The 25,717-nt window shown below is 55.1% G+C and overlaps 12 protein-coding genes across 12 annotated transcripts; 7 read left to right on the top strand and 5 right to left on the bottom strand.

Annotated features, from left to right (window-relative positions):
* Positions 1–240: 240 nt before the first annotated feature.
* Positions 241–3,307, bottom strand: LTR77_007991 (uncharacterized protein; the record flags this gene model as incomplete). Its single annotated transcript, XM_064805225.1, has 2 exons — positions 241–2,588; positions 2,794–3,307. The coding sequence occupies 2 exons, from the start codon at positions 3,305–3,307 to the stop codon at positions 241–243; spliced, it is 2,862 nt and encodes a 953-aa protein (XP_064656330.1).
* A 1,341-nt stretch (positions 3,308–4,648) lies between these two features.
* LTR77_007990 (uncharacterized protein) lies at positions 4,649–6,655 on the bottom strand (the record flags this gene model as incomplete). Its single annotated transcript, XM_064805224.1, has 4 exons — positions 4,649–5,594; positions 5,700–6,236; positions 6,308–6,513; positions 6,572–6,655. 4 exons carry the CDS (start codon positions 6,653–6,655, stop codon positions 4,649–4,651), a joined length of 1,773 nt encoding a protein of 590 aa, XP_064656329.1.
* Positions 6,656–7,916: 1,261 nt separating this feature from the next.
* Positions 7,917–9,223, top strand: LTR77_007989 (uncharacterized protein; the record flags this gene model as incomplete). Its single annotated transcript, XM_064805223.1, has 5 exons — positions 7,917–8,228; positions 8,286–8,435; positions 8,501–8,561; positions 8,614–8,789; positions 8,858–9,223. 5 exons carry the CDS (start codon positions 7,917–7,919, stop codon positions 9,221–9,223), a joined length of 1,065 nt encoding a protein of 354 aa, XP_064656328.1.
* A 1,646-nt stretch (positions 9,224–10,869) lies between these two features.
* LTR77_007988 (uncharacterized protein) lies at positions 10,870–11,837 on the top strand (the record flags this gene model as incomplete). Its single annotated transcript, XM_064805222.1, has 2 exons — positions 10,870–11,261; positions 11,318–11,837. The coding sequence occupies 2 exons, from the start codon at positions 10,870–10,872 to the stop codon at positions 11,835–11,837; spliced, it is 912 nt and encodes a 303-aa protein (XP_064656327.1).
* A 443-nt stretch (positions 11,838–12,280) lies between these two features.
* On the bottom strand, positions 12,281–13,133 carry LTR77_007987 (uncharacterized protein; the record flags this gene model as incomplete). Its single annotated transcript, XM_064805221.1, has 2 exons — positions 12,281–12,631; positions 12,681–13,133. 2 exons carry the CDS (start codon positions 13,131–13,133, stop codon positions 12,281–12,283), a joined length of 804 nt encoding a protein of 267 aa, XP_064656326.1.
* Positions 13,134–13,586: 453 nt separating this feature from the next.
* Positions 13,587–15,523, top strand: LTR77_007986 (uncharacterized protein; the record flags this gene model as incomplete). Its single annotated transcript, XM_064805220.1, has 2 exons — positions 13,587–14,586; positions 14,649–15,523. The coding sequence occupies 2 exons, from the start codon at positions 13,587–13,589 to the stop codon at positions 15,521–15,523; spliced, it is 1,875 nt and encodes a 624-aa protein (XP_064656325.1).
* A 579-nt stretch (positions 15,524–16,102) lies between these two features.
* CAB5 (Dephospho-CoA kinase cab5) lies at positions 16,103–16,924 on the top strand (the record flags this gene model as incomplete). Its single annotated transcript, XM_064805219.1, has 1 exon — positions 16,103–16,924. The coding sequence occupies one exon, from the start codon at positions 16,103–16,105 to the stop codon at positions 16,922–16,924; it is 822 nt and encodes a 273-aa protein (XP_064656324.1).
* A 213-nt stretch (positions 16,925–17,137) lies between these two features.
* LTR77_007984 (uncharacterized protein) lies at positions 17,138–20,606 on the top strand (the record flags this gene model as incomplete). Its single annotated transcript, XM_064805218.1, has 2 exons — positions 17,138–17,561; positions 17,623–20,606. 2 exons carry the CDS (start codon positions 17,138–17,140, stop codon positions 20,604–20,606), a joined length of 3,408 nt encoding a protein of 1,135 aa, XP_064656323.1.
* Positions 20,607–20,705: 99 nt separating this feature from the next.
* On the bottom strand, positions 20,706–21,849 carry RBK1 (putative ribokinase; the record flags this gene model as incomplete). The annotated part of the gene is made up of 4 exons (XM_064805217.1): positions 20,706–21,188; positions 21,251–21,385; positions 21,444–21,477; positions 21,566–21,849. 4 exons carry the CDS (start codon positions 21,847–21,849, stop codon positions 20,706–20,708), a joined length of 936 nt encoding a protein of 311 aa, XP_064656322.1.
* Positions 21,850–22,374: 525 nt separating this feature from the next.
* Positions 22,375–23,540, bottom strand: LTR77_007982 (uncharacterized protein; the record flags this gene model as incomplete). Its single annotated transcript, XM_064805216.1, is given in 2 exon segments — positions 22,375–23,001; positions 23,019–23,540. The coding sequence occupies 2 exon segments, from the start codon at positions 23,538–23,540 to the stop codon at positions 22,375–22,377; spliced, it is 1,149 nt and encodes a 382-aa protein (XP_064656321.1).
* A 354-nt stretch (positions 23,541–23,894) lies between these two features.
* On the top strand, positions 23,895–24,741 carry LTR77_007981 (uncharacterized protein; the record flags this gene model as incomplete). Its single annotated transcript, XM_064805215.1, has 3 exons — positions 23,895–24,236; positions 24,326–24,493; positions 24,565–24,741. The coding sequence occupies 3 exons, from the start codon at positions 23,895–23,897 to the stop codon at positions 24,739–24,741; spliced, it is 687 nt and encodes a 228-aa protein (XP_064656320.1).
* A 254-nt stretch (positions 24,742–24,995) lies between these two features.
* On the top strand, positions 24,996–25,676 carry LTR77_007980 (uncharacterized protein; the record flags this gene model as incomplete). Its single annotated transcript, XM_064805214.1, has 1 exon — positions 24,996–25,676. The coding sequence occupies one exon, from the start codon at positions 24,996–24,998 to the stop codon at positions 25,674–25,676; it is 681 nt and encodes a 226-aa protein (XP_064656319.1).
* Between the last annotated feature and the right edge of the window lie 41 nt (positions 25,677–25,717).

Here is a 25,717-nt window from a genome sequence, read left to right as displayed (position 1 = left end):
CTCGAGCTGGAAAGCTGTCTCAGGCAAGTGGGCGAGGTGGGGTTTGGTTGGGCGTGGGGGAATCGTGGGCGAACGGGCGCTAAGGCAGGATGGTCTTTGCTTGAAGGGCTAGGCAATCGACAGGCACGTGCAAACGCTTAAACCAAGTCATGGTATCGTCCCTATGTACGCCATCTTCATACTGTACACACGCTACCCAAAAGCCATGCCAGCCAAGAGTCCATCGAAAATACCAACGCTTTACGTCCTCGCAGCCTTCCGCAACCCCTCCATGATATTGATCAGATTATCCACCAGCGGCGGACTCCTCGCCTCGTTGTGGTTCCTGCGCATCGCCATCACCAAGCTCAACACTGTCTCATCTGGGTTCGTCACAAGTGCCGGTGATTCTTGCGGGGCTGACGAGGGCTGCATGTTGTTTCCGGAGAACGTGCGGATGGCAGCCCCTCCCTTTCCATTAACGATCCATCGCTGCACCCCGTGATCATCTCCACCGTCCAGCCATGCGGTAATGGAGTTGTCCAACATTGGACCTGGCTCCGTAGCGCGAGTGATGATGCCGTAGCTCCAGAATGCTAAGCTGGCTTGGTAGACTGCGATCGCCGCGAAGTCGCAGATCAAGCCCGGACGAAGCGTGCGTGCAGCGCGGATGACCTGGCCAGCATGCCACAGGGCTTGTCTGGCGGTTGAAGTCTTGGTCCATTGGACGAGCGATGGATAGACGCGCCGTGCCTCTTCCTCGCCTTCCACACCGGCGAACAGCTGAACGTCGTCGAGCGACATGTGCAGATGCATAAGCAGGAGTTCGAGAATGAGAGTAACTTTCGCATCTTCGACAGAAGAGATGCGGAAGCATTGGAGAAGTTTGGTTAGCTCAGAGTGTCGTGAGGACATCAGAAGGTTGCCGTTCGACCACTGGTTGTTGATGTCCTTCATGCTGGAGTCCAGCTGCCGGTACTCCCAGATCATACGCCAGGCGGCACCGAGAACTGCCATGCTAGCCTGACGTTGATCTACGTAGATGTCTTTCGTGGCAAGAATGTCGAGGTCTTGGATGCAGTCGACGAGGGAGGGCTGGCGGTTGAGGCGTGGAGCGGAATTAGCTTGGATGTAGAGAGCCTTCCATTGTTCGGCGGTGGGAGAGTGCCAGAGCTTCTCGGATTCGGGTAGTGGCAAGTACAGCTCGGCGTAAGAGATGAGAGGGCTAGTGAGGAGGCTGACTGATGCTTCCAGGTCGTGGCGGAACAGGTGGAGAGCAAACCTCTTCCGGGACTCTTGCTTGACCCATGCTCGCCACTTGTTCTGCAGCGCGTCGCCCTGGTCGTCTGGATATGGCACTATCCGCTCGTACGTTCCACGTCGGAAAAGACCAGCCCGCCGCGCCATCGTGACAAGGACTGTCTGGAAGCCTTCCGCAAGCTCCATCTTCCGGCTATCGCCACTCCATAAGCCAATCTTCAACTGCAGCAGCGAAGCTTGCATGATCTGAAGATCCCGCATCAAGCTATTGTCTTCCTCAACGTGGACTTGCACCGCTGTTCTGATGGCTTCCTGGATCGCATAGCCGACCTTTCGAATGGCCGCATCCGGTGTCAATACTGCACCAGCAGCTATGATAGCCGCGAGCACTTCAGATCGTGTCTGTCCAGGTAGAAGGGTTGGGGCATGAATCCAGTGTTTCGCATGAGAGCCGGGAGATGTGAGGGAGAACTGGAACAAACTATCTAGTAGACTGATCGAAGGAAAGCATGCCACTGCTCTTGGAATGCTGTTTGGCTTGCAGGTACTGAGAATCATGGCCAAGATCTTGTCTCGTGCAGTCTGCGTGATAGGCTCGCAGGTCACCCTTCGGTCGATCTCTAGACTGGTAGGTGTTGGCAGAGATAGGTTGACCTGCTCGGCAGAACCAGAATTATTCGGTATGGGCCGGAATCGCCACACCGAAGCCTTGGGCAATGCTGTCGTGTCGAGAGGCGGTACCGGGGCAGAAGTGAAGTTGGGCATGATGTCTGATCCACTCGTCGTAAAGCCAATACTCGGAGTACGTAGATCAAAGGGGTTGGCGTTGTTATACGTGTCAAGAAAGCTGAGGTCGAGATCGTTCAGCTCCATGTTCGTATCTACGCCGAAGTCGAACAGCTCCCGGGGCGTCCAAGGACCGGCCTGGTAGTCGATGACCTGCACCCCGTTTCCGTTCGCTTGGTCCTGCATGGGCATCATCTTATCACGCAAGTAGTGGAACATGTTAGGATTGGGCTGTTGTGGAGGCATCATGCTGCCATCCATGGACATCTGGGCCTGAGGCGCCGGAGGAGGCTGTGGAGCTGACGGAAGCTGCTCGGTCATTTGCATGGGTGGGAGCTGTTGCGGTATCTGCTGTGGTGTTTGAGAGAATGACTGACGATGTACCGGAGGAGCAGGCTGTATGGGCTGCATATGCTGCTGCATTGGCGGAAGATTCTGCATTCGCTGCATATGTTCGTGATACTGCTGTTGATCAGGAATGTACCCATTCTCCGGAGACTGCTCCATGGCGGTGGGCGTGTAGTTGGTCGTGGTATAGTTACAATGAATAGCCTTCTTTGTACCTGGTGGACAGCACAGTCAGTAATCGCTTCGGAATATGCGGTCTCACTAAAACCGATCCAGCGGGCTCTGATATTCGCTTGGAGACCTCATCTAGCCATGAAAATAGCTGGCTAGCATCTCAAGCTCAAAGCGGTTCGCACTTGAACCGCCACGACCCAATCAACCCCGTCCCGCAGAACCTTTCCAACTGTCAAACTGACTTACAGCGCTTGCAAGGCTTCTCCTCCTCGCACTTGAGATGAAGACCAGCACAGGCTTCGCAGGCCTGTGATACTCTAGAGTGCTGAATGAGAGCCGGCTTCGTGTTCGGGTCGTCCTTTGAATGGCCGAGCGTGTGTCGTTTTAGCAAGTCTGCGCGGGCAAACGCCTTGGAGCATATCTGACACTGGTAAGGCTTCTCCTGGGTATGCATCCGGACATGCCTGCTAAGATGGTCCAGACGGGCGTAGCTCTTGTTGCACTTCCCGCAGCTGTAGAGTCGCGTGCTCGACGGTTGCATGGTGTTGTCGGCAGGGCTACTTCCACCGTGGCCGCCATTTTGGGACAGGTGATGAGTGTCTACAGGTGTAGCAGGAGGCTCCTCTGCGGAAGAGCGCGCACGCTTGGGCGGCGGCGGCTCGCCACCCCGGTCATGGCTGGATGGTGAGCGGACAGCGTGGGCGTCGACCTGATCAGGAGTGATGTTCGATCCTTCGTGGCCGGCCAGCACGAGGGCCATTGGCGCCGAGGACAGGGCGTCTGGAACACCCAACGTCGAAGCAGAAGGGTGTGGAGGGACTCGGGAGAGACGCTGGGGAGAGGAGAGGAGGTGGAGATGCGTCTGAGCGGGGCAGGGAAGAAAGGCCGACGCTAGCATGGTTGTAAAGCCGAGTGCACTGACCTTCTTCCATTCCGACTCTGCCTTTACTTGCAAAACACATCTGAAGAAGCTACATGTCTATGCTGTGGCCAGGCTGTATATAACTACTGTCTGGTCGTGGAAACGCGAATTCAGACCCCAGAGACTCACTGAGAATAGACCATGACGACTTAGCTGAGGACTTGATCGCATAGCCATACATCCCGCATCAACCCACTCCCTGCAACATGTCTTGCTTGCATTGATGGTCCATGCAACGTTGCTACGGATTTGTTGACGACACGAGCGACAGTGCGACATAGGCGTACGTAAGGTATCTCGATCTGCTGGGGCTGGCCGAAGGCCCTCCTTCCTTCTACGCAGAATAGACCCGACGGTTTGCGCCAACAACACAAGATACAACGTCCGCGAATCACTCCTGAACCAGGCCCGTTACACTCCAGGGCCGCATCATCGATAGCACAATTATCCAGTTAGTCCGAACACAGAGGATTCAATTTTTCAACATGACCGCACGTGCGAGCTAAGCATCCTCAAGGAGCCCACGAGGCTCAGCATAACGGATCGACGTGGGATGAATTTCAGTAGCCCGGTTGACTTGGATCCCACCAGCTGGGAGATGCCGATCATGCATGCAATGCTCCCAGAGTGGCCTTTTGAGCCTTGAACCATTGGAACCACCATGTTGCCGTTCGGCGAACCCGAAACCGTGGGATCAACAAGGTTTTGTCTTGCGCTTTCTGCACTTTGCAGGATTCGTTGGTCGCCCAAAAGCTACCTTAATGTTTGCCTTGCGACTATCTTTGCGTGCGCGGTGCGTTGAGGTGTCCTCCTGGCTTACGTGGACATGCGAGACCTTTAGACGTTTTGGCAGGCAACATCCTGCACATCGCTCACGAATACCCACTGCGTTAGAAAGGCCAGCATGCCGATGTCGCCGGCTGTCCTGGCGCTGTTGAGCACCGCTCTTCTAGAGCAATTTTTCGATAGGAAAAGGAGCGGTCCGCTCGTAACCAGTCTGGAGTGCCCTCCCGCTGCTAAGTCGAAGTCGACGGCGATGGCCACCCGGTCGGCCTTGTAACGACCACATCCAGAGGCACCGTTCGTGTCAAGTCCGCTTTGGTGGCCGAAGGGAGTTTCAAACGTTTCTCGAAGCTGGGTAAAGATGTTCCTGCCGATACACGATGCTGCCATCTGTCTCTACACTCTACATAACCTCCCCGTACTATCTTCCTTCCACTCATCGCTCCCCACACAAGTTGGGCAGTAGAACACCCCATTCGGATCCACCTTCTCCTTGATACTGGCCAAACGATCGTAATGCTCACCGTAATAATCCTGCTTGTAGTTCGGATCCAAACGATCGCCCTCGTTCATATACACCCCCGTATCGGGCGCCTGCTTCTCCATCGCCCCGACCTTGGTGAAGCTGATATCGCGTTGAACCGCATCCTTCTCTGCCTGAGTAGCGTCCGGTGCCCAACCGCGAGCGACGATGTTGTTGAAGTAGCTGATGCGCCAGGCTGGGAGGAGTGCCGAGTAGTCGTCGGGCTTTTCGAAGTTGGCTCCACCGGAGACGAGCTCGAAGTTGTTGCTGGTGTATTGTTCTGGTGTGCCGGCGATGACGTCGAGCATGCTGCGCAGACCGGCGGTGTCGTCTTGCACGGCGGAGCGAGAGAAGAGGCGGGAGCTTAGTGCTGAGCCGGTGCCGACTGGTGGCTCGACGCCGGATTCTGTATTGTAGAAGGACCAGTAGTCAGGATAGGAGACGTAGTCGACGGATATGAAGAGTGAGGTGCCGTTGTAAGGCAGGAGCTTCTGCAGCGTTGGCTCGAACGTGGACTTGGCGTAGGATACTGTCTTGTCGAAGGTGTAGAAGCCGTGAACGTAGCCTGCTGTGAATGTTGCAAAGAGCGGCGTTGGTTGACTGATGGACCAGGTGCCGTAGCCAGCATATCCGGCGTCGTTCAGGTCGGGATAGGCTTCCCAGAGGATAGCAATTGCGTCCAGCAAGGCGCTCGTGTTGTCGCTGAGTGGTGCGATGGCGACGTGCTGGACCTGCACGTTGACCATTGGGTACGCCTTTATGACCGTCTTGGTGACCACGCCGTACGTTCCCGGTCCGCCGCCGCGGATAGCCCAGTATCTAGTGTAAGGATCAGTGGTCAGCAAATGTCTCCAAGACGTATTTGACTGCTCGGTTTTGCTTGATTGGTCTTGGAGAACCCTTCGATCCCTCGGCTTGACTTACACGTCTGAGTTCGAGCACGGCGAAGCTGTGATCACTTTGCCATCCGCCGTCACAACCTCGGCCTCGAGTACCTGATCCGCTCCCAGTCCAAATTGTCTAGACGCTGGGCCATGGCCTCCACCCTGCATCCATCCGCCTAATGCACCGACGGAGGGTGTTCCACCGCCCACGACGACGACATTGTTGGCTTTTGCAACCTTGTAGACATCGTTGAACGTGTAACCTCCACCGACGGTGATAGCGGCTCCGGTCCATGCACTCGTCTTGCATGACGATTTGTACTTGGGCTGGAATGTGAGGCCAGTTCGCAGGCTTCGAACCCAGATCTCCAGACTGCCGTAGCCGGTCGACCGGCCCAGGATGTCATGACCAGTGTCCTTGATGACAAGACGGACGTTGTGGTTCTTTGCAAACTTGATTGCCGTAGCGACGTCTGAAGTTGACGATGCGCTTACAGCGTACCATGGATTCGTGCCCAACGTGCAGGTGCCTGGAGTCTCCCCTGCCGTGACGTTGATAGGCGGACATGTCTCGTTGCTGTATCAGTCGTGTTTGGTCAGTCATGGCTAGCTTCGAGGAGCATGGTAAATGACCCTGCATGAGCTTACATTGGATAGCTCAGTCCTACTGGACTTGAGCTTTGGAAGCTTTGCAGTGTCCAGCTGGCGTCGACGACCTCACACCTCTCAGCGTCCTGCTTGGGACCAGGGTAGCAAGATATCGCCTCGGGCTCGGTCTTGATCAGATGACCCTTGGTTGTGGCATTGAGGGAATTCCACAGCCCATCTGACGGCCAACATGCGTCTGTAGGAGCCTGCAGGGTCAAATGTCAGGTACATCCTTCTGAAGAGGCTCCACTCAGAGATACGTACACACTTGCAGTTACCCTTCGCCTTCCCGGTAGCTGCTGCAAGCCCCCCGGCCACGGAGCTCAGTAGAAGAAGCCACGGTCCCATCGTGTTGTTTGTGATTGATGGTCGGCGCTGCAGGGTGTTTCAAGATGTGATTGAAGGAGTACGAAAGTAGCCACGGGCAGGACAGGGAAGGTAAAAAGAAAGAGACTTGGGAGGTATCTGATACCGAAGCGATGCTATCCCGCAGGCATCCAGCCCTTCTAGGCAGGGAGACATGCATCCAATATGTGCTAGGGCAGTGCCATATTGCTTCTACTCTCCCGCTCCCACGCGAGGAGACGGACACGCTTGATACGGCAGTTGTACGCCACCGGGGACAATATAGACTGGGGTTTGCTGCCGCAAGCATCGTAGCGCGCTGCGGACTGCTCGAGCTGCTCCAGGCGAGATGATCTTCGCGCAAACTTGTTCATCCGAGACTCCGGCGGAGTGGTTAAATTGATAAACGAGCGATGCTGGGGTGGGAGCAGAGGCCTGTCTAGGGGTGGGGTGCATGCAACGTGGTCAGGAACAAGCCTGGATTTCAACAAGGGACCAAGGCTTCGAGCCGACTCCCGCCCCAAGCGGGCCGAAAGGAGTTTCTTTTGACAGCTCGCTTGGAAGAATCTTGACTTACGGCCTTAATGGAGTAAGTTGGATGTCGAATCGTATGAGACATGTGCTGCCGGCAGACTCAAGGCTTGATGGAGTTCAGCACACTTACCTGCAACACCCGAGCATCTCCTGGCCTCGGCAGCCTCTCGGACCTCAACCATGCATAACACTACTGCAGGCACCTGTCCCAGCAAGTCTAACGCTGCATAAGATAGGGCCGTCTTGATGACGGACCGTAGTCCGTCCGCCGCGTGCATCAACCCAACATGCAGCAAGGCTACGGAGTACAAGGCTTGACACTTGACAGCCGACGCCTCCACCTCGGCCTGCTTCCTGATAAAGCACAAAGACGTGGGTTTGATGGCCCGAGACCATGGCAGTGGGGTGCCGCAGGCTCTAGGGAGCGCGCCGTGCTTCAGCGGGCAGCATGGATCTGTGTGCTGCGAACGGTCTTTTGTCCTCGCGAGCATGGGCAGGGTAGGGGTATGTTTTCTTATCTAATTATCCCACGCTCTTCACGGCTAGTCAGTCCGGACAATATGGACCACAAGCTGCAGGCCCTGGGGGAAAAGGCCTCAATGCAAAAACTAGCCGAACAAGGATGAGTATCGGTGTCTTCAGCCTTCAGGCCAGACAATGTTTTACACATCTATAGCGTCTGACTTGCAACCGTTGCGACTCTTGCTTTAGTCGTCTGTCACTGGATACCATGGCCCCAACACCAGAAAACGATGCACAGCTCGCTGGAGCAGCACTTGGACTTTCAGAGAACGGGTTGATCGCCGTAGCATGGGCTGGATTCACTCTGGCGGCGTGTTTTGTCGGCCTGCGGTGTTACGCCAGAATCACGGATACGCATCGACTATATGCCGACGACTACTGCATGTTGGCTGCTCTGTTCTTTCTTGGGACGAATGCGGTTCTCCAGACATTGCAGGCTGAATCGCTGTACTATGTTGTGTACGCAAGCGTTGGACTCAGACCTATGGAAGGGCTTTTGGATGAGGGCAACATTTACGTGGTAAGCAACCCTTGGGATTTCGACCAGCCACCAACTTCCACATTAACACGTCCATAGCGATATCAATTCGCTATCATCGCTCTCTTCTGGACCATCGTATGGAGCGTCAAAGCCAGCTTCTTAGTCCTGTACTGGCGGCTCTTCGATGGCTTGAAAGCCGACCGCAGGATTCTGTTGGGTGTGGCCGCCTTCACGGTGGCAGCGTATGTAAGTTTACACTGTGGTCCGGGTCAGCACATTGCAATCCCGAATGCTAAAGCTTCTCGGTACAGATCGGCTGCTGGTTCGCCAGCGTATGGACATGTCATCCACCGAGCACTTATTTTGACTTTGGTACGTGAACGAAGGCACCCATCGTCCATGAACTCTTACTGATGCTCTCCAGGCCAATGCACAAAACCCATCGATGTTGAAGGCTCAGTCATCTCAATATCATACAGCACTGCCATCGACATTTTCACCGATTTCCTCATCATGGCCCTGCCTATAAGGATGATCAGAAACCTGCAAGTCAACGCCAAACAGAAGGCTGGCTTGGCTGGGATATTCAGTGTTGGCTTGGTAAGTGATGCAACAATCGAAATCCAACGCGATCTCACAACACCTGCTAACCACCGGCATCAACTCAGATCATCATCGCAGTAGCATTAGTCCGCCTATCTCAAATCGTCACCCACGCCCGCGCCGACCCCGTCGGCCTCGCAGTCTGGGGTCTAGTCGAAAGCAGCATCGCAGTCGTCGTCGGATCCCTTCCACCCCTGAAGGCCTTCATGACACGAACGCTCGCTCGCACCATGAACCGCTCCAAGGGCGCGAGTGGTGGTAACTCGAGAGTCAAGTATAACAACTTCGACCCGCAGGAAGAGCAGTCGTTGTCGAAGAGTCAGGCGAGGGTCGGCGCCATCCCGCTGGAAGACCGGAGTCTGAATGGATCGCAGGACTATCATACCAAGTCGGTTGAGGGGCAGATTGTCAGGGAGCGAGACTACTACTGAAATGACACGAAGGCTTGATGAACAACTGCGATCAGGTTTTCCAACCTTGCTGTGGCTGCGAACATTCAAGACCAACCTCAACTATGACAGGAATCTCGAAGGTTAGGTACAGTCCAGATGCCTCTGCTGGTGTATACCGGTAAATCCTACAGCCATCCGCAACCCCGTCGGCCTAGATACAACTCGACTGCGGGGGACATGAACTCTATACCAGCGAGCATCGCCGCTGGAAGACGGAAGGGTGCGTAACGGTATGTGACGGTGTGAGTACAGAGCTTCATCTTGTTGTCCTCATTCACGAACTCCTAGAATCTGCTTTTATTTCGAAACATCATGTCTCCCTCGCTGGCGGCTCCTTGCACGGCCGCTGCGATATGCGACCATGCTACATGGATCTCTACTTCCACCGCTTCCAGACGCTTTAGAGCAACCGCAGGCTACCAGAAGTTCGTCAGGTTCTGCGTTGATCAGCTCGCCTGGCGCTCTGTAACAGTGACATGATGCACTGGATCCTCAAAGCCTACCAAGGCATCGATCAAGCACAGACGGATACCATGCTCCAGGCTGATGCGCGGTTAATCATCGTTGCTGGGGCAGAGGTATAATCTTCCTTTCATGAGGTCCAGAACTCAAGATTAACATCAATAAGATCCACAGATCTACACTGACCCAGACTCCATTGCTCCTGAACGCTAGTCCAGAAAACCGAGACGATCAGGCACAAAGGCGCCTTTGAAACCCTCTATGGGCCCATTCGGATGCACAGGCAAGAGTCTCGCGCTCATGAGCTGTGCACCGTCTAGGCTTGTAACACGCTTCGACCTCGCTTTGGCCCCTGGAGCAGACGGCAGACGGCTGATGTACGAGACTAGAGATCACTTCACTGTCGACCCAGGACACTTTGACCTTGTGTTCGAGGAGATCTGAAAGTGTTGATGTCTTCGGACATGGTTCGGCAGCAGAGCTGGTTTTCCAGAGCTGTTAGTCAGGTGGCTTAAGCCACAGTCAGAGAGCTTTATAATGCTCCTACAGCTATGCTTCGGACATAGCGATGGACTCTACACCGGATCCGGCCTGGTCATGCTTGTCGTTGTGACTGGGTGGTGTTGTCAGCAATTACTGAGGAACAAGGTTGCTCTCCCACGCCGTTGTGTTGCACGACGCTGGAGATCTCGCCGCCCACCGAACCTTGGCTATGGTTTGACGATGTGTCGACACGACCTGACAGGACTTACGTACATCTGTTCTGCCTTGTCAGCATGCGAAGACACCGATGCACCGTTGCGTGTCGCTACGAGCCCAGCTTGTCACATTGGTGGCCTGATGTCCATGACGATTTATATATCAACGACCTCTTGCCACAATGAAGGCTCACAGTATCGACAACCATCCTCCAGCCCTCTTTTTCACTTCACTGCCCACAGCTCGACTGCTTCCGCTTGACAATCAGAAACGACAATGGCACCAAGCACAATGAAAGCAATCAAAGTCGTATCAGCCGGCAAAGCTGAGATCCAGGATGTGCCTCTTCCAGAACTTCGAAGTGGATGTGTACTGGTCAAGGTCAAATACGTTGCTCTCAATCCAATTGATACGTAATGCGCCTCCACTCTGTCAACTCGCTTCAACCGCTCACATTTCTCAGGATGAACCTCGACTACATGCCCATTCCCGACACCACCCTGGGCTGCGATTTCTCCGGCACCATCGAAGACATCGGATCCAACGTCACGAAGAAGTGGTCCAAAGGCGATCGAGTGTCCGGCTGGGTGCTCCAGAATAACATCGTCCAGAAAGACGAAGGGTCCTTCGCTGAGTACGTCGTCGCCAATGGAGATATCTGCATGCGCATCCCAGGCGGCATGAGTGACGAGGAGGCGGCTACTTCGGGAGGTGGTGTTGCTACTGTCGGTATGGGCCTGTGCCGGAACCTAGGCGTGCCTTTGCCGGGAGAAGGTGAAGGTGGCAAAAGAGAGTCGGTGTTGATTTATGGCGGAACGAGCGCTACCGCCACGCTTGCGATCCAGTTCGCGAAGCTGTGAGTCAGGTAGATGTGCATTGTCTTGAAGATCACATCCTGATAAGGTCTCATAGTGCTGGTTACGACGTGATCACAACCTGCTCCGCTCGCAGCTTCGACCACGTCAAGAGCCTAGGCGCCAGCGAAGCGTTCGACTACAAAGATGCAGATTGCGCAGCCAAGATTCGTCAGTACACTCAAGACAGGCTGACCAAGGTGTTCGACACAATCGCCAAAGACAGCTCACCACAGATTTGTGCGGCTGCTGTGTCCAGTAAAGGCGGCGTCGTGTCTTCCACGCTTCCGTACCCGGCAGACTTCGGCCGCAGTGATATAGAGGCCAAGATGACCCTGTCTCTTGCGGTCTTCGGGAAGGAGTATGGGTACGGCGAGCAGGTGTTCCCTGGCAACCCGCCTGACTTCGAATATGGGAAGAAGCTGTATGCTATTGCTGAGAAGCTGTTGCACGAGGGCAAGCTGAAGGTGCATACACCGAAGATCAGCAATACTGGTCTTGAGGGGGTGCTGAACGAAGGTCTCGAAATGATGAAAGCTGGAAAGGCAGGTGGTGTGAAATTGGTATATAAGCTCTGAGATTGCATGCGGCAATGCACTTGGTATCAAGGTTTATCCAGCACTTACTGAGCATGATCATCCTCCAGTTCGTTTGAACAGCCTGCCGTTCATCGCCATCGAAAGTTCAGAGTTGTCTGGCTTCGACTTGAAATGCAAGTTGCTGACATGAAGCCCGAACCTCCCTGAATCGGCTACGACATCGAACTTCGCCGGGCCGAAGCTGAGCTGATTGAGTGTCCTGCCGATCACGTCGTTGGAAGGACTTTAGCAGTGTAGCACAGATTTGGAAAAGAAATTTCAGTCTGAAGATGCACAGCCGAGGACAGCGGAATAAGAAAAGGACGGTCAATTCTCTAAGCCAACTCACAGCTTGTTTGACACAACTAGTATTGTGCCCATGCGATCCACCGCTTGAATACAGAACATTGTCAACGGGCTCAGCAAAATCAGCCAGCCCACTTTCACTGCGGACAGTCCCGCTTCAAGTGGCCTTTCTGGCCACACTTGAAGCACGCTTGATCTGTGTTTCCTCCACCAGCCCGAAGCTTCCCGCCACCACTCGAAATACTCTGAGGGTTACTATTGAGCTTGATCTGCTTCTTCCGGCGCTCTCCAGCCATGACCTCTGCCTCCTCTTGCTCAGCCTTCCGTTTGGCTTTGCGCTCTGCGCGTGCCTTGTCGCCGGCCTCTCTGCGAGACTGGGCGATCATGGCTGCGGATCCGGTTGGGTCGTCTTCATCTGATTCTTCCTCGTCTTCGTCTTCCGATTCGGATGAAGAAGAAGACTCCGCGTCGTAAGACTTTTGCTGTTTCTGTGAAGACCAGTAAGCTTGAACGCAGCAATTATGGATGTGACCGTACCTCTAGCTTTCGATTGAACTTGCCAAAACTCCTTCTGCCCTGCATCTGTCGCCTCACGCTGTCCTCCTCGCCCTCATCTTCAGATGATCGCTCCCTTCCTGCTGCATCTAGCGCAGAGTATCCCGCCGACACGATCCGTAATGGAGACTCAGACTGCTGCGATACTGGTGGCTCTTTGAAGCTCAAATACCATTTCGTCTCGCCGCGACCCGCTGCCTCCCTCTCTGCTATCTCTGCGCGTTTGCGCTCCTCTGTCGCTATGGCCTCCTCTACGCGCTGGGCATCGGTGGACGCCGGAGTGGAGTTGTACGAGCCATTGGACATCCGCTGTCTTTTGCCAGACGGCTGGTCAGGAGTGCGCGGGCTTGAAGGAGAGCCAGTAGAGCGTTGCATGAACTTCATGGTCGCCAATCGGGAGGACATCTCCTTGCCCTGCTTGTTGGTTTGCGCCATTTTTGCGAGCGTAGACGGGTCCGTAGCGGTTGCTGGATCGTCCTCACATCTGCTAGTGTAGGACCGTGGCCCTTCGTGAAGAAAGGTTGTCGCAAGACATCCGTGATTGCTTGAGAGGAGATAGTGCATGACTAATCCCGGTTTTGCCCGCACCTCACTTCTCCTGCGAGCGCGGCTTCTCATTCGGCCTCTTGATGAATATCCATCTGAAAGTGTAGAGTCAACCTGAACCACGACGACACAGATGTCAGAATACCCGGTAATGTATCTCATATGCGCAACAAAGAGCCCAATAGCTGCAGCTGAGCCAATGACCAATGCAGCGTTCTGCAGATTGCATCAGGTGATGGACTTGGCCAGAAGTGGTCAGCCTTGTCCTACGCTCTTTTGTTCGAGACCTGTAGCTTAGCGCAATGAGAATATCGCGACGGTGAGCTACTGACTACCAGGACCATGGCAGCAGCGTCTGGCAGCGGTGCCGATCAACGTACCCCTGAGGAGGCAACAGAGCCTCCATCTCGTCCTTCGCTAAGCGATGAACAGCGGCAGGTTCAGTGCCAGAAGATATACTCACCCATCTCTGATTGGGAGACACGGCTTCTCTTCCTTCTACCTGGTGAAGGAAACGACCCACTGGAAGCGAATCTTCGCCCAGCTGCTCTGACGTACCATGAGGAAGGCGTGGGAGTGTCCGGAGTCAAAGGAAAGACAAGCTATGAAGCCTTGTCGTATACTTGGGGAGAGCCGAAGTTCACGCATCCTATCACCATCAACGGTCGTGACTTTAGCATCACCGAGAATTTGCACGGAGCGCTGATACACCTGCGGTATCTGGAAAAGCCACGCCCTGTTTGGGTGGATGCGCTCTGTATAAATCAATTGGACCTTGGCGAAAAGGCCTTCCAAATCGCTCAGATGCTCCGCATTTATCGTCGGGCAAAGGAAGTTGTTGTGTGGCTCGGGGATGCGACTCCTTCAACGTTGGTCGCATTGAATCACCTGCACAAGGATCGGGCATATTTCACAAACTGCCCTAAGCGCGAATTGTTGGAAACCTGCGCAGCATTCCATGACTTGCTCATTCGCCCGTGGCTGCGACGGACGTGGGTTGTTCAAGAAGTGTTTGCAGCAGCTGTAATCAATGTGCACGTGGGCACGCATAAAATCAGCTGGAGCGACTTTACCTGGATCGGCCGTCAGTGGGAACACTTCCGCACGAAGCAGGTTCTCGCCCAACTGACTGACTTCGAAACATGGTACGGAGGAGCTGGACTTGACATACTGTTCGATAAACCACTCGACAAGCCGCTCGACAGACTGGAGAGAATCCGACATCCCACTATAGGACTCGACGGCCGGCTTGGAGATAAACTGCTGAATCTGCTAGAGCACGCCAACTATGCCACTGCGACAGATCCTAGAGATGCAATATATGCTTTGCAGGGCATCTTGAGTGAGTTTGGCCAAACGCCCGCAGATGGAGGGCTAAAGGATATGGCCACTAATTAGTCACAGCATCCAGTCCTGATTACCCCTCTGGTGACACTTTACGCTACGATGCGGCCCTGTGCATCGACTACACATCCACCGTTGCGGAGGTGTACACGAATGTGGCTGTCATGATACTGAACGCACGGCAAGACTTCACGCTGCTCTACGAGTTAGAAGACCTGGCCGTTGGTACTGGACGTTCGAACGATGACCTGGACCTTCCCAGCTGGGTGCCCAACTGGCGCCATTACACTCGCAATACGCAGCGCTCTGCTGTGGCAGTGGGTTCACCATGGCGAGATTACTATCTATTCTACAACACCCATCAGTGGAAAAAGCAGGCCGGGCCCGTGTTGCGATTGAACGGCCTAAGGCTCGCTGAAGTCCAGCATGTGCTCAAGGTAAAGCGATCGGAGCGCACAAGCGCTACGTACTCCTCCTGGCGCCGGCTCGCCGTCTGCAGATTTTATCCCGGACTACGATGGTATTTGCGATCGGTGTACAGAACCGTATACGGCGTTGATAGCAACTACACCACCACGGAGAACGGCCTATCAACGACCGCGACGAACGTACTCGTCAGTACCAACCGCGGCTTTGCAGAGGAGAGCGTGTTCTTCGGAGATGATCGCTTTCTGCTGTGGTTGCGCGCAGAGCTCATCTGGTATGTGCCGAAAGATACCCGGCCCGGCGATCTGATTGTGTCCTGCTGTGAAGGCTGGCCGTTGGTGTTGCGTCGAAGAGACCAGGGTGGATGGGTCTTGGTTGGGTATTACAAGATACGGGTGAACGACAGTACCGATCCGCTGTCGGTCAGCCTCCAGCGACTGGCCGCGCTGTTTCAAGAAATATACAAGTGGGCGTCGCAGCGGGACTTTGAGCAGTTGCAGGTCTTCTGAGGGGCGAGAGGAGACTGGAAAGATTGTCGACGGCGCTATACGCATCGAGATATACCAGCAGGGCTTCCGTTCGTATCTTCAATTTAAGCACTCAAACGCTGGCTTCAATCTAACGTACCGGGCCTTTTCAGAGATCTGATTGGACGACCGTGTTGCACGACTAACAAATGTTGCATATGCAGTTGTCGTGCACGCATGAGGTCGCGATCACGTGAATGGTAGTGGTAGCCAGTGGGCGGCACAGCTGGCAGGCTTGCCGGCGCCTAATGCCCAGTTCAGGTGCACAGTCTTCCTGCATTGCGAGATATCTTCCATACGGGTGCTCGGTGCGGTCTCAGATCCAAGCTAGAAATGTTTCTCAGTAGAGAGAGTTGTGGTGGTATACTATAAGCCATACTGTTCTGCAGCTAGATGTGTGAAGTCACAAGCGGCGCACAAGCACTGCCGCAATAGGCAGGAGTGAACCGCCAAGAGATGGAGTGAATGCCGAGGTCCGCGCGACTGAGAGCTCCAACTTCACAATCACATGCAACATCCGTCTGGTCAACCACCTTCACCGGCTGATAGCCTCTTCTCACGATGCTCCTCCTCGGCCTGACGGGCAGTATCGCCACGGGCAAATCCACTGTCTCCTCCATCCTCTCCTCCCCACCCTACTCACTCCCCGTCGTCGATGCGGACAAGATCGCGCGTCAGGTCGTCGAGCCCGGCACAGCAGGCTACAACAAGATCGTCTCACACTTTGGCCCTTCAACACCAGACCTGCTAGTAGAGCCTTCACCAGAAAACGGCGGCGAGCACGGTCACAATGGCAAGGGGAGACCTCTCAACCGTCCTGCGCTGGGAAGGAGGGTCTTCGGCGAAGGGCTGGAGAGCGACCGCAAGGCGTTGAATGGGATCGTACACCCTGCTGTGAGGCAAGAAATGTACAGACAAATGCTCATGGCATATCTACGCGGCAACTGGGCGGTCGTGCTGGATGTTCCGCTGCTATTTGAGAGCGGCTGGGAGCCAATGTGTGGTACGATTATGGTGGTTGCGGTGAAGGATCCGAAGGTGCAGATGCAGAGGCTACGGGCACGAGACGATCATCTGACGGAAGAAGATGCGAAGAATCGTGTAGCGGCGCAGTGGGACGTGAGGGACAAGGCAGAGAAGTGTCTGGGAAGGGGTGAGAAGGCGGGTGTGGTGGTGTGGAATGATGGCGGCAAGGAGGAGTTGAGAAGGGAAGTGGACAGGGTCATGGCGGTGGTGAGGAAGGGGAGTCCGAGCTGGTGGTCGTGGATGCTACTGTTTTGTCCGCCACTGGGTGCGCTGAGCGGAACGATCAGTTACATACGGATGTGGTACATCAAGCGGCGGTGGGAGAGGGAGCACAAGATGGAGAAGGCGAAGTTATGAGGTCTATGATTATGCTACGAAGGTATGATTACGAGGACCATGCATGTCGTTCGGTGAGCACGTGCTTGTGCGACGTCACTTCATCAAACTCTGTGCTACTTAGTCGCTCTTTCCTTCGTCTCGGTTTCGTCCACCACCACTTTTCACCTTGCATACCACCGCAACCCGCCGCGCGCCCGCGATACATACAGCATACAATCCAGGACAGCAAACATGGTGGACTCCGACCTTGCGTCTGGCATAGACGACTCCTTCGAGGTGATACTGGGTCGCACGTCCGGCCGACGAAACAAGCGAGAAGATGGCCACCACTTCAATGACCGTCGCTCTGGACACTGGACTGTAAGCGATCGCAGCGCCCTCGGCTCTGACATTGACGATAGCAGCGATATCTTCAACTTCGCTGGCCGCCGACCGGATGGACATCACAGAGCCAGAACTGTCCCTACGCGCGATCACCACATATCTGGCTCCGTTCTTGACCGCTTTGCCAAAGCCAATGCCGCTGACCGGAAGAAGGAGAGGGAGAGGAAAGAGCTGGAGGCGTTGGCAGAGGAGTTCACTGACATTGATGAAGATCAGGATTTCGTTCGTGAGAAGAGGTCCGAGGCGAAGTTCTACGTTCCTAGAATCGACGGTACGTCATCGCTCTCCCTCTCTACCGCGACGGGCGCTAATGGAAGGATACTGTTGACTAGCACACCGCGGCATACGTATCAAGGGTCGGGATGGCCGCAGCGAGATTGTCCGCGAGCCCAGCTTACCACCCATGTCTCCGCCAAAAAAGGTCACCGAGCCTCCAGTTCAGAAGAAGATGAAGGTACCACGACCGGAGCCTGCGAGGGCACCATCTCCGAAGACGTCTGTGAGAAGTGGCTCGGTCGCATCGTCCCGCTCTGATGCGTCAAATGTGGTACGCATTGTTGGCAAAGACGGTCGCGAGGCCTTCATGCCTCTTCCCGCTGGGCTTGGAGGGTTCTCCACTACAGGCTCAGAGACCAGACAAGTGCAGCCGCCGCCACAGATGCGCGAGAAGGACGCCGAGAAGGAGAGAGCGCGCCGTGACGCCAAAGCTGCAAAGGCAGCCAAGGAGATCCGGCAGGAGATGGAGCTTGAGGAGATGATGAAGTCAAGCGCGCACAGAAGATCTATAGTTAGTGGACGGTCCTCCCGCAGCTCGAAGAGTGGCTCTAAAAGCGGCTCAAGTAGGGCGCCGAGTGAGAGGCATGAGGCCGTACAAAAGATGACAACGGCGGCCAGCAGCCGGACCTCCGTGGCAGAAGCAGACTTTGCCAACGCCAACGACTATCAGAAGCCATCATCGCCCGTTGCTCAGAAGAAGCACAAGAAGCAGAACCCGAAGGATCCTGGCCCAGCAGAGCAGCCGCCAAAGCAGTCGCAAAAGCGGCAACCCAAGCAGCCAGCAGGAGACAAGCAGAGCGCAGCACCCAAGAACGCAAGTCCAGCCAAACAGTCGAGGCATTTGAGGCCGCAATCTCCAGCGGGGTGGGAAGAAGCGCCGAAGGAAGACATCAACCCACCATCGAGTGTATCATCAAAGCCACGATCTGCTTCCCACCCTGACCAACGCCCCCAATTTTCTCCTCATCAGCGAGTGGAGCACACCGTACCACCACAACCCGCATCGCCACAGCTTGCATGGCAGCCCGGGAAGGTCAGGTCTGCCTCGCCACCAAGATCCAGGCAGCCTAGCCGAGCAGCCAGTCCGACGCTTTCGCAAGTGCGCTGGGCAGTCCCAGGTGAGCGGGTTGAGCAAACCATACCACCGCCCACGTTCCAGCCCCGCAACGATTGGTCTCCTCCGCCAGCGAGATCTAGGGCAGCCAGTCCAAAGCCATCGCAGGTGCGCTGGGCAACTCCGCGTGGCTTTTCCGCTGGCCTAAGCGGTCGTGAAGGGTCGACAGGCTTTCAAGCTGTCGGGCAGGTGACTTACGAGCCGTTCCAGGCGTATGTCGAATCTCAACGAAGCTACTCGAGCCCGAACGCACATGGAAACCCGCCCGCTGAGAGACAGCAATCCTTGAGGCAGAATTATACAGATGCGGAGACGGCTCACCAACCACCCGTGGAATTGAAACATCCTTCGCCGGTCCGGTCTGAACACTCTGTTGCGGAAGCACTCACAAGGGCATACGAAAGGGATCCAAGCATACTCGATCCATCTATCTACAACAACTCTTTCCGGGCCGCCAAGGTCGAGCGTGCTGCTTCGGTGGCCCATGCCAAGGCAGAACAAACAGCACACTCTGCCTCAGTGGGCTACAGCATTAGCGTGAAGCGCGAAAAAAGCTCCTCAGCTGGTGTATTTGCTCCTCCGAGGTCAACGTCAGTGTATCAAGACGATTACGCAGACCCAGTCCATTCGTCGAACCTGATCCACCGGTCGCCACATCCCAACGATCGCCAGCCCCTCGGAAATGATGCCGGGAACTCAAGCAGCGGCACCTCTTCTGGCACCCCTCCCTCTGGATCAGGCACGCCGTCTCCGCCGTTCATGCACGGTGCTCTACAACCAAGTTCTGCTGCCTCTTTCCCGCGTCGCCCGGGGCCGTACATGTCGTCTCCCTTAGCAAACGCGGCCTACGTACGCAATGCAGGTGTAAGCTCTCATGGCTCTTTCAAGCACAGCCCGGGTCATGCATCATCACGAGTCAACATGGACATGCAGCGGAGCTACATCGGGCCTGTTCGTGTTAGATCTCTCCACAGGGCAGGCGGTCACGATTCACAAGGCTCCAATGAGAGGAGAACTGGGCCACAACCCCATGAGTCTCCTGCGGGTTTTGGGCAGCCTCCGACAGGCTCGGCGATCCAGATTGATGATCAGCTCTGGGGTAGTGGAACGCCGGAAGGCTTCATGCCCATGGGATCAGGCGTCGTGTCTCCCCGACAGAGTCCCACTCCTGCTCCTGAACAGCGACTAGGCTACGACGCATCCCCGTCGTTCGCTCAGCGGCCGCCGTATCCGGTGTCACCGAATTTACAACCACTCTCGCCTCGCGTTCATCCTGGCTACGGTTCGCCTGCACATCAAACAGCACGTCAGTCGCCGCCCCGGAAAGGCCAAGAGCAAGACTATACCGCCTCCCAGCTCCAACGAGTGCCATCAATCAACATCAACCGATCGCCGGCACACCAAGAACAGCCCCAGACAGTTTTCGCAGGCCGTGGCTGGATCTCACCGCATCCGCTCAGCGTGGCATCTTCTGACTCTTGGGACCAGCCTGAGTCTACGATCCGTGTTCCTGCAGGCCACCCGGCTCTGCGCGACAAATACAACGGTGGTGGCGACCCTATGAATATGACATATAGCGAGTATCAAGCGTGGCAAAAGCGGAGCAGCGTAGCTATAGAGCATGTCGAGGACCGCGGTCCGCGTCAGCAGTACGGAGAGGAACAATTTCAACATGAGGGCACGCAAGACGTTGGAAGCGAGGGGCATCCCCCACCAAGAAGAGTGGAGGAGCAGCGGCGCGAACGATCGACAAGCAGGGCAATGGGCAGAGTAGAGAGCAGTCACAGAAGAGTGTCGGCAGAGGATAGGCACTACGATCAACAGCAGGCTCAGGATCCTGCGACAGTGGCCTCTGAGCACAGTGACGGGAAGGTACGATTGAGGATGGCTTGGGACAGAGATGATGAGTTGGACGGACTGTTCTGAGTTCTGGACGGCTTCCTGGCCAGCTTCTGCAACATTGTCTGACACAGCATGTCGGCGCAAAGTCCAACAGCAGGCTTCCTCACATATATCGTGAGCATATCAGAGCTCACGCAAGTACGGAATCGCGGCCATCGCTCCAACTTTCTCGACCGACTTCGCCGCAGCGCCGGTAGCGAACTCCAACGCCTTCTTGTAATCGAACGATCCTGCCTCGCCTTCGTGCTGCACCCTTTGCACCGCATACGCACCAACGAAGGTATCGCCAGCTGCCGTCGTATCAACGACCTTCACCTTCCGAGCAGCAACATGGCCTGAAGCTCCTGAAGCAGTAGCAAACACCAACCCTTCGCCACCAAGAGTAATGATGACAGCCTCTTGTACACCCCACTTCAGGAACAGCGGAGCGAGCTCAGCAGGTGGGAGGTTTTGATGACTGCTGCCGGAAAGGATCTTCGACTCGGTCTCGTTCATGATCAGGGTGTCGATGTCTTGGTATGCAGAGTCTGGGAGCAGTGAGGCGGGCGCTGGGTTGAGGATGACGTGCTTCTTCTTCTCGCGGGCCAGGTGCATGTTATGTAGCACCTACGCACTGTTGATCAGCTAATCGAAATCGTCGTTGTACTGAAGAGGCTTTCGGATCTCACCAAGTCTAGCGGTGTCTCCAGTTGGAAGACCACCACGTCTGCCTGCTCTGGCACGACATCCCACCCTCCCTCTTCCATGTTGCCAAACTTGTAGTTCGCATTGGCCGTGAATAGTATCCTGTTCTCGCCGGAAATCTACAGGCAGTCAGCGAATCGTTCACGCATCGAAGGGTTTCACCCAGAAAAGCTTTACCTCGTCGACAATGATATTGCTCACTCCAGTCTTCCTGAATACCCACAGTTAGCATGCATCTTCAACCACCTCTCCCTCAATACCGCCTTGGAACACCCTCCATACATCGAGAAAAGACTTACTCCCCCTCCAACATCTTCACCCCACCAGCATTAATCCCCTCCTTCTTCAACCCCTCAAAATAATCCTTCCCAAAGATATCATCGCCGACATTGCCCATTATGCGGACTATGACATCTTTAGGCGCGAGTCGAGCACATGCTACCGCTTGGTTGGCGCCCTTGCCACCAAAGCCCGTGTCGAAGGATTTTGCTGTGAGAGTTTCGCCGGGCTCTGGAATGCGTAGGGTGCGGGTGATGAAGTCGATGTTGAGTGAGCCTATGACTGCGATGGTGGATTGAGGCATTTGGATGTAGGTGCTCTTTCGGTGGCGAGGTCGGGGTTTCAACAGGTTCTTAAAAATCGTTGCGTTACTTCACTAAGTTTGCGAGATGAAGCCGAGACACTCGTTCGTCCACCACAAAGACGACATATTTGTAGACATGGTCAAATCGCAGATACATTCACATATACTCATACCCTGCCCTGTAGCAACGCAGACGATAACCCCATACCTCAAATCGTCCCAGCAAAGATGCGATGTGCAGAGCTATGCAGGTCAAAAGCCAGAAACCAGCGAACAACTCCCCGTCTCTCAATGATGATCAGCAAGTAGTGGGTTGACAGCATCAACATCTTTCCACATGTGGTCTCATGTCCCAGCCGTATCTCGGCCTCCTAGCAACAAATCGCCCCCGACCAGCACCCGCACTTGGGCCAATGCTCGCGACTTAGACCCCCATTACCGTCGACTCAACACGAACGAGCTCGCTTCGTTTGCTTCGACTGCAATCTCGATCGCCTGCTTGACTTGTGCCTATGGCTTTTCCATCTACACGCTGTCCAAAGTTAGAGCGGTCAAAGTGCGCCTGCGCTCGCGCAAGAAAGACAGGAGTGTGTGGAGATCGAGGTCGTCATGATCTTGGAGTTCGAGTGTCTTCAGCTTTGGCAGCATCTGTGCGTCCGCTGTGATGACGATCCGTGTGCCGTCCGGATACGCCATGGTTGAGATATATTTGAAGATGGGACCTTTCATGGCTGGATCCGTGAAAGGGGTGTACGAGACTCCCAGGACCAGAGACTCAAGGCTGTGAGCACCAGCAAGGAAGTGGACCGAGGCACTCAGACCGGCTCTGGCATATCCGCCGGTAGGATGGGCGCCGAGGCCTCGCGGAAAAAGGACTTTGAGCTTGAGAAGGCGCAGAGAGTTCGACAGGAACGAGCTGTCTCGGATAGCCAACATGTGCACGTTGAACGGCATATCCACATCGCCAAGCGTGAGCGCCTGCACTGGATATCTGGCACTCAAGAGGGCCTTGTACACATTGATGTGATCAGCGTGGTCTCGATGGTACGCTGTGGAATATCGCGGAGTCTTGAAGATCTTGCAAAGAACCTGGTAACCCCATGGCCGGACGTCTGCGAGAAACTGATCGAGGTTGGTAAGATTCATGAGATCCTGTGGGTAATGATAACCTCCTCTTGCAATCTTGCGCTCAGGTTTGACAAAGTCGACGCTGGGGTGCTGCCGATTTCCGCAAAGTTGAGAAAGATTTCTGTCAAGACGTCCATGCAATCACGTCTAACAAATGCCTGTTGCCCGGCTTCGAAAGCCTCGTACGGCGGCCTGCGCTTGTCTGCCTGCGATCTTCGGACTGGACTGACTGAATCGAGTGCACAAAGCTCCTTAATGGCATTCTGTCTGTGCTCCAGCCTTGTCACGTGGATTAGACGAGTGGAGAAAAAGCACAGTCGTCTGATGGAGCGTGCAAGAATTTCGTTCTTGGAGATCTGCAGCAATGTGCTCATCGAGGCTTTGTTGGATATCATGAAGCATTTGTCTCTGAAGTGAGTCCGTAGAAAGATGTCATGGGTCTTCGCAGCGGTATCGCGGCAGGCTGACCTGAGACTGAGGAGATCCGAGGGCGAGATGGCTTCAGCCACGTTAACCATGAGCTCGACCGGGAGGCTCGTCAGAAATGCAGGCTCGCTTGCCATGATGGGTATGAGTGGGCTGTATTCTTGGCCGCCGTATCTTTTCAAGTTGGTTGAGAAGATGGAAGCTAAGCTGTGGGTGTTGAGATCCACAGATGGCACTGCAGCATGCCGTTTCTCCTGCGAAGTGTTATGCACCTACCATCGGGCACCACAGAGGTGTGTTAGTACTCCCGTTATCAAGACTGTGCTGATGTTTTGGTGAAGGTAGTGAAGATGAGGAACAGCTGGAAAACGAAGTGAAGTGCCGCCTCGCGCTAGCGCACGCGATCCCGTGACGCCAAGACCGACCATTGAAGCTCGTCCTGATCTCCGACTTCGAGTGTATCCCCCATCTCTACCACACATTCACCCACCATGCCGCCCCTTCGACCCCTCCGCCTGCTCCCCACCCTCCGCCAATACCGCCTCTACAGCTCCCAACACAAAACACCGCAAACCGTAACCGATAACCCTCTCCCCGCCAACAACCCCAGCGACAATGTCACCGAAGCTCCCGCGTCCTCCTCCAAGTCCAATGCCATGCCCATGACCACTATAGGCGCCGAGGACCGAGCATTGCAAGAGTCTCCGGAGGAAGGGGAGAAAAAGCGCACCATGCAGGCGCCAAACAAGGCCGGGATCTGGAGCAGGAGTCAGCAGCCAAGGGCGACGGCGATGGCTGGGCCGCGGTTTGAGCAGACTATTATGGAGGATCAGGTGCGTAGAATCATCTTTTTAGTTGGCTGAGCGAGGCATGAAGGGGAACCGAGAAAGAATGCGATTACTAACATGAGGCGTGATACCAGCCTCGACCGCTCGCCGCCATTGATCTGATCCACCAACAGCCCGTACGATGGACGAAGGAGCGGACTGTTAGCTGCGATGGCGGTGGTGGGCCACTGGGACACCCGCGTATCTTCATCAATGTCGACAAGCCGCAGATATGCATGTGCACTTACTGCGGGCTGCCATTTGTACGTCCCGAACAACCGTCTTCGCCACATAGTGTTGAAGCAAGGTTGGCCAAGGTGTTGACAATATCCAGGCACATGAACACCACCGCAAGCATCTCGAAAGCCTACCACACACCGAATATCCACTGGAAGCGGGATCGCCTTCTCATATGCCAGCAGCTCTACCTCGAAACGACCAAGGTGATGCGAGGACGGGATCGACAGAAGCGTTCCACACGCCGACCGGTGTTCCGTATGAGAATAGATAGAGGCTGCTCTTCCAGACAGCGCAGGCTGTTGTACATATGTATCAAGCATTCACCCACGACGAGCACCATGTCGAGTCATCGTCAGATTGGCGTGCCTTCACTGCATGGAATAAACTGTTATCAATTGGACGTTTAGAGCTCGCATTTAGCTCATCGCAGGGCCATGGCGAAGGCATGGTTTCTGTAGCACGTGCAATTAGAGCATCCCACATTACGTCACTCTCACCCAAACCTTCGCATCAACTTCACCTTCAATGCCCTTCGACACCAGCCTCCGCAACACCCTCATCTTCCTTACAATCTTCATCTTCGCCTTCTTTCCCACACTCTTCCAACTCCTCCTTGCACCAATCTACCTCCCGCTCCGCCTCCTCGGTGCCGACTTCTCCTACCCAACACCCCCAGCTTCCCTCTACCCAACCTGTGCCTGCTGTCCTCCCGCGTCCTGCCCGACACCTACAACCCCAATTCAAGAACCACCACCACCACCCACCATGTCCTCAGCCTGGTTCCAAAAAACCCTCACCCTCCCCTCCAAATCCCGCGGCTCCTACCTCATCACCTCCACCATCGAAAAAGAGCTCCCGGAAATCAAATCCTACCGCGTCGGGCTCCTCCACCTGTTCATCCAACACACCTCCTGCGCCCTCTCCCTCAACGAAAACTGCGACCCGGACGTCCGGACCGACATGAGCGACGCCCTCGACCGCGTAGCACCAGAGGACAAGAAGGGGGATATGTACCGGCATGATGCGGAGGGGGATGATGATATGCCGGCGCATATTAAGAGTTCGCTCGTGGGGACGAGCGTGACGGTGCCGATCAGTGAGGGGAGGTTGGCGACGGGGACGTGGCAGGGGATTTGGTATTTGGAGTTTAGGGCGATGAAGCATAGTAGGAGGGTGGTGGCTACGATTCAGGGGGAGAAGATGTGAGGGTGTGATATGGTGGGACTGAGACGATGGGACGGATACAG

The sequence above is a fragment of the Saxophila tyrrhenica genome (genome assembly GCF_035928015.1).
Source record: "Saxophila tyrrhenica strain CCFEE 5935 chromosome Unknown scaffold_13, whole genome shotgun sequence".
In the NCBI taxonomy this organism is placed as follows: Eukaryota; Fungi; Ascomycota; class Dothideomycetes; order Mycosphaerellales; family Extremaceae; genus Saxophila; species Saxophila tyrrhenica.
Note: the sequence above shows the minus strand (reverse complement) of the source record. Positions and strands in the feature narration are given on the sequence as shown.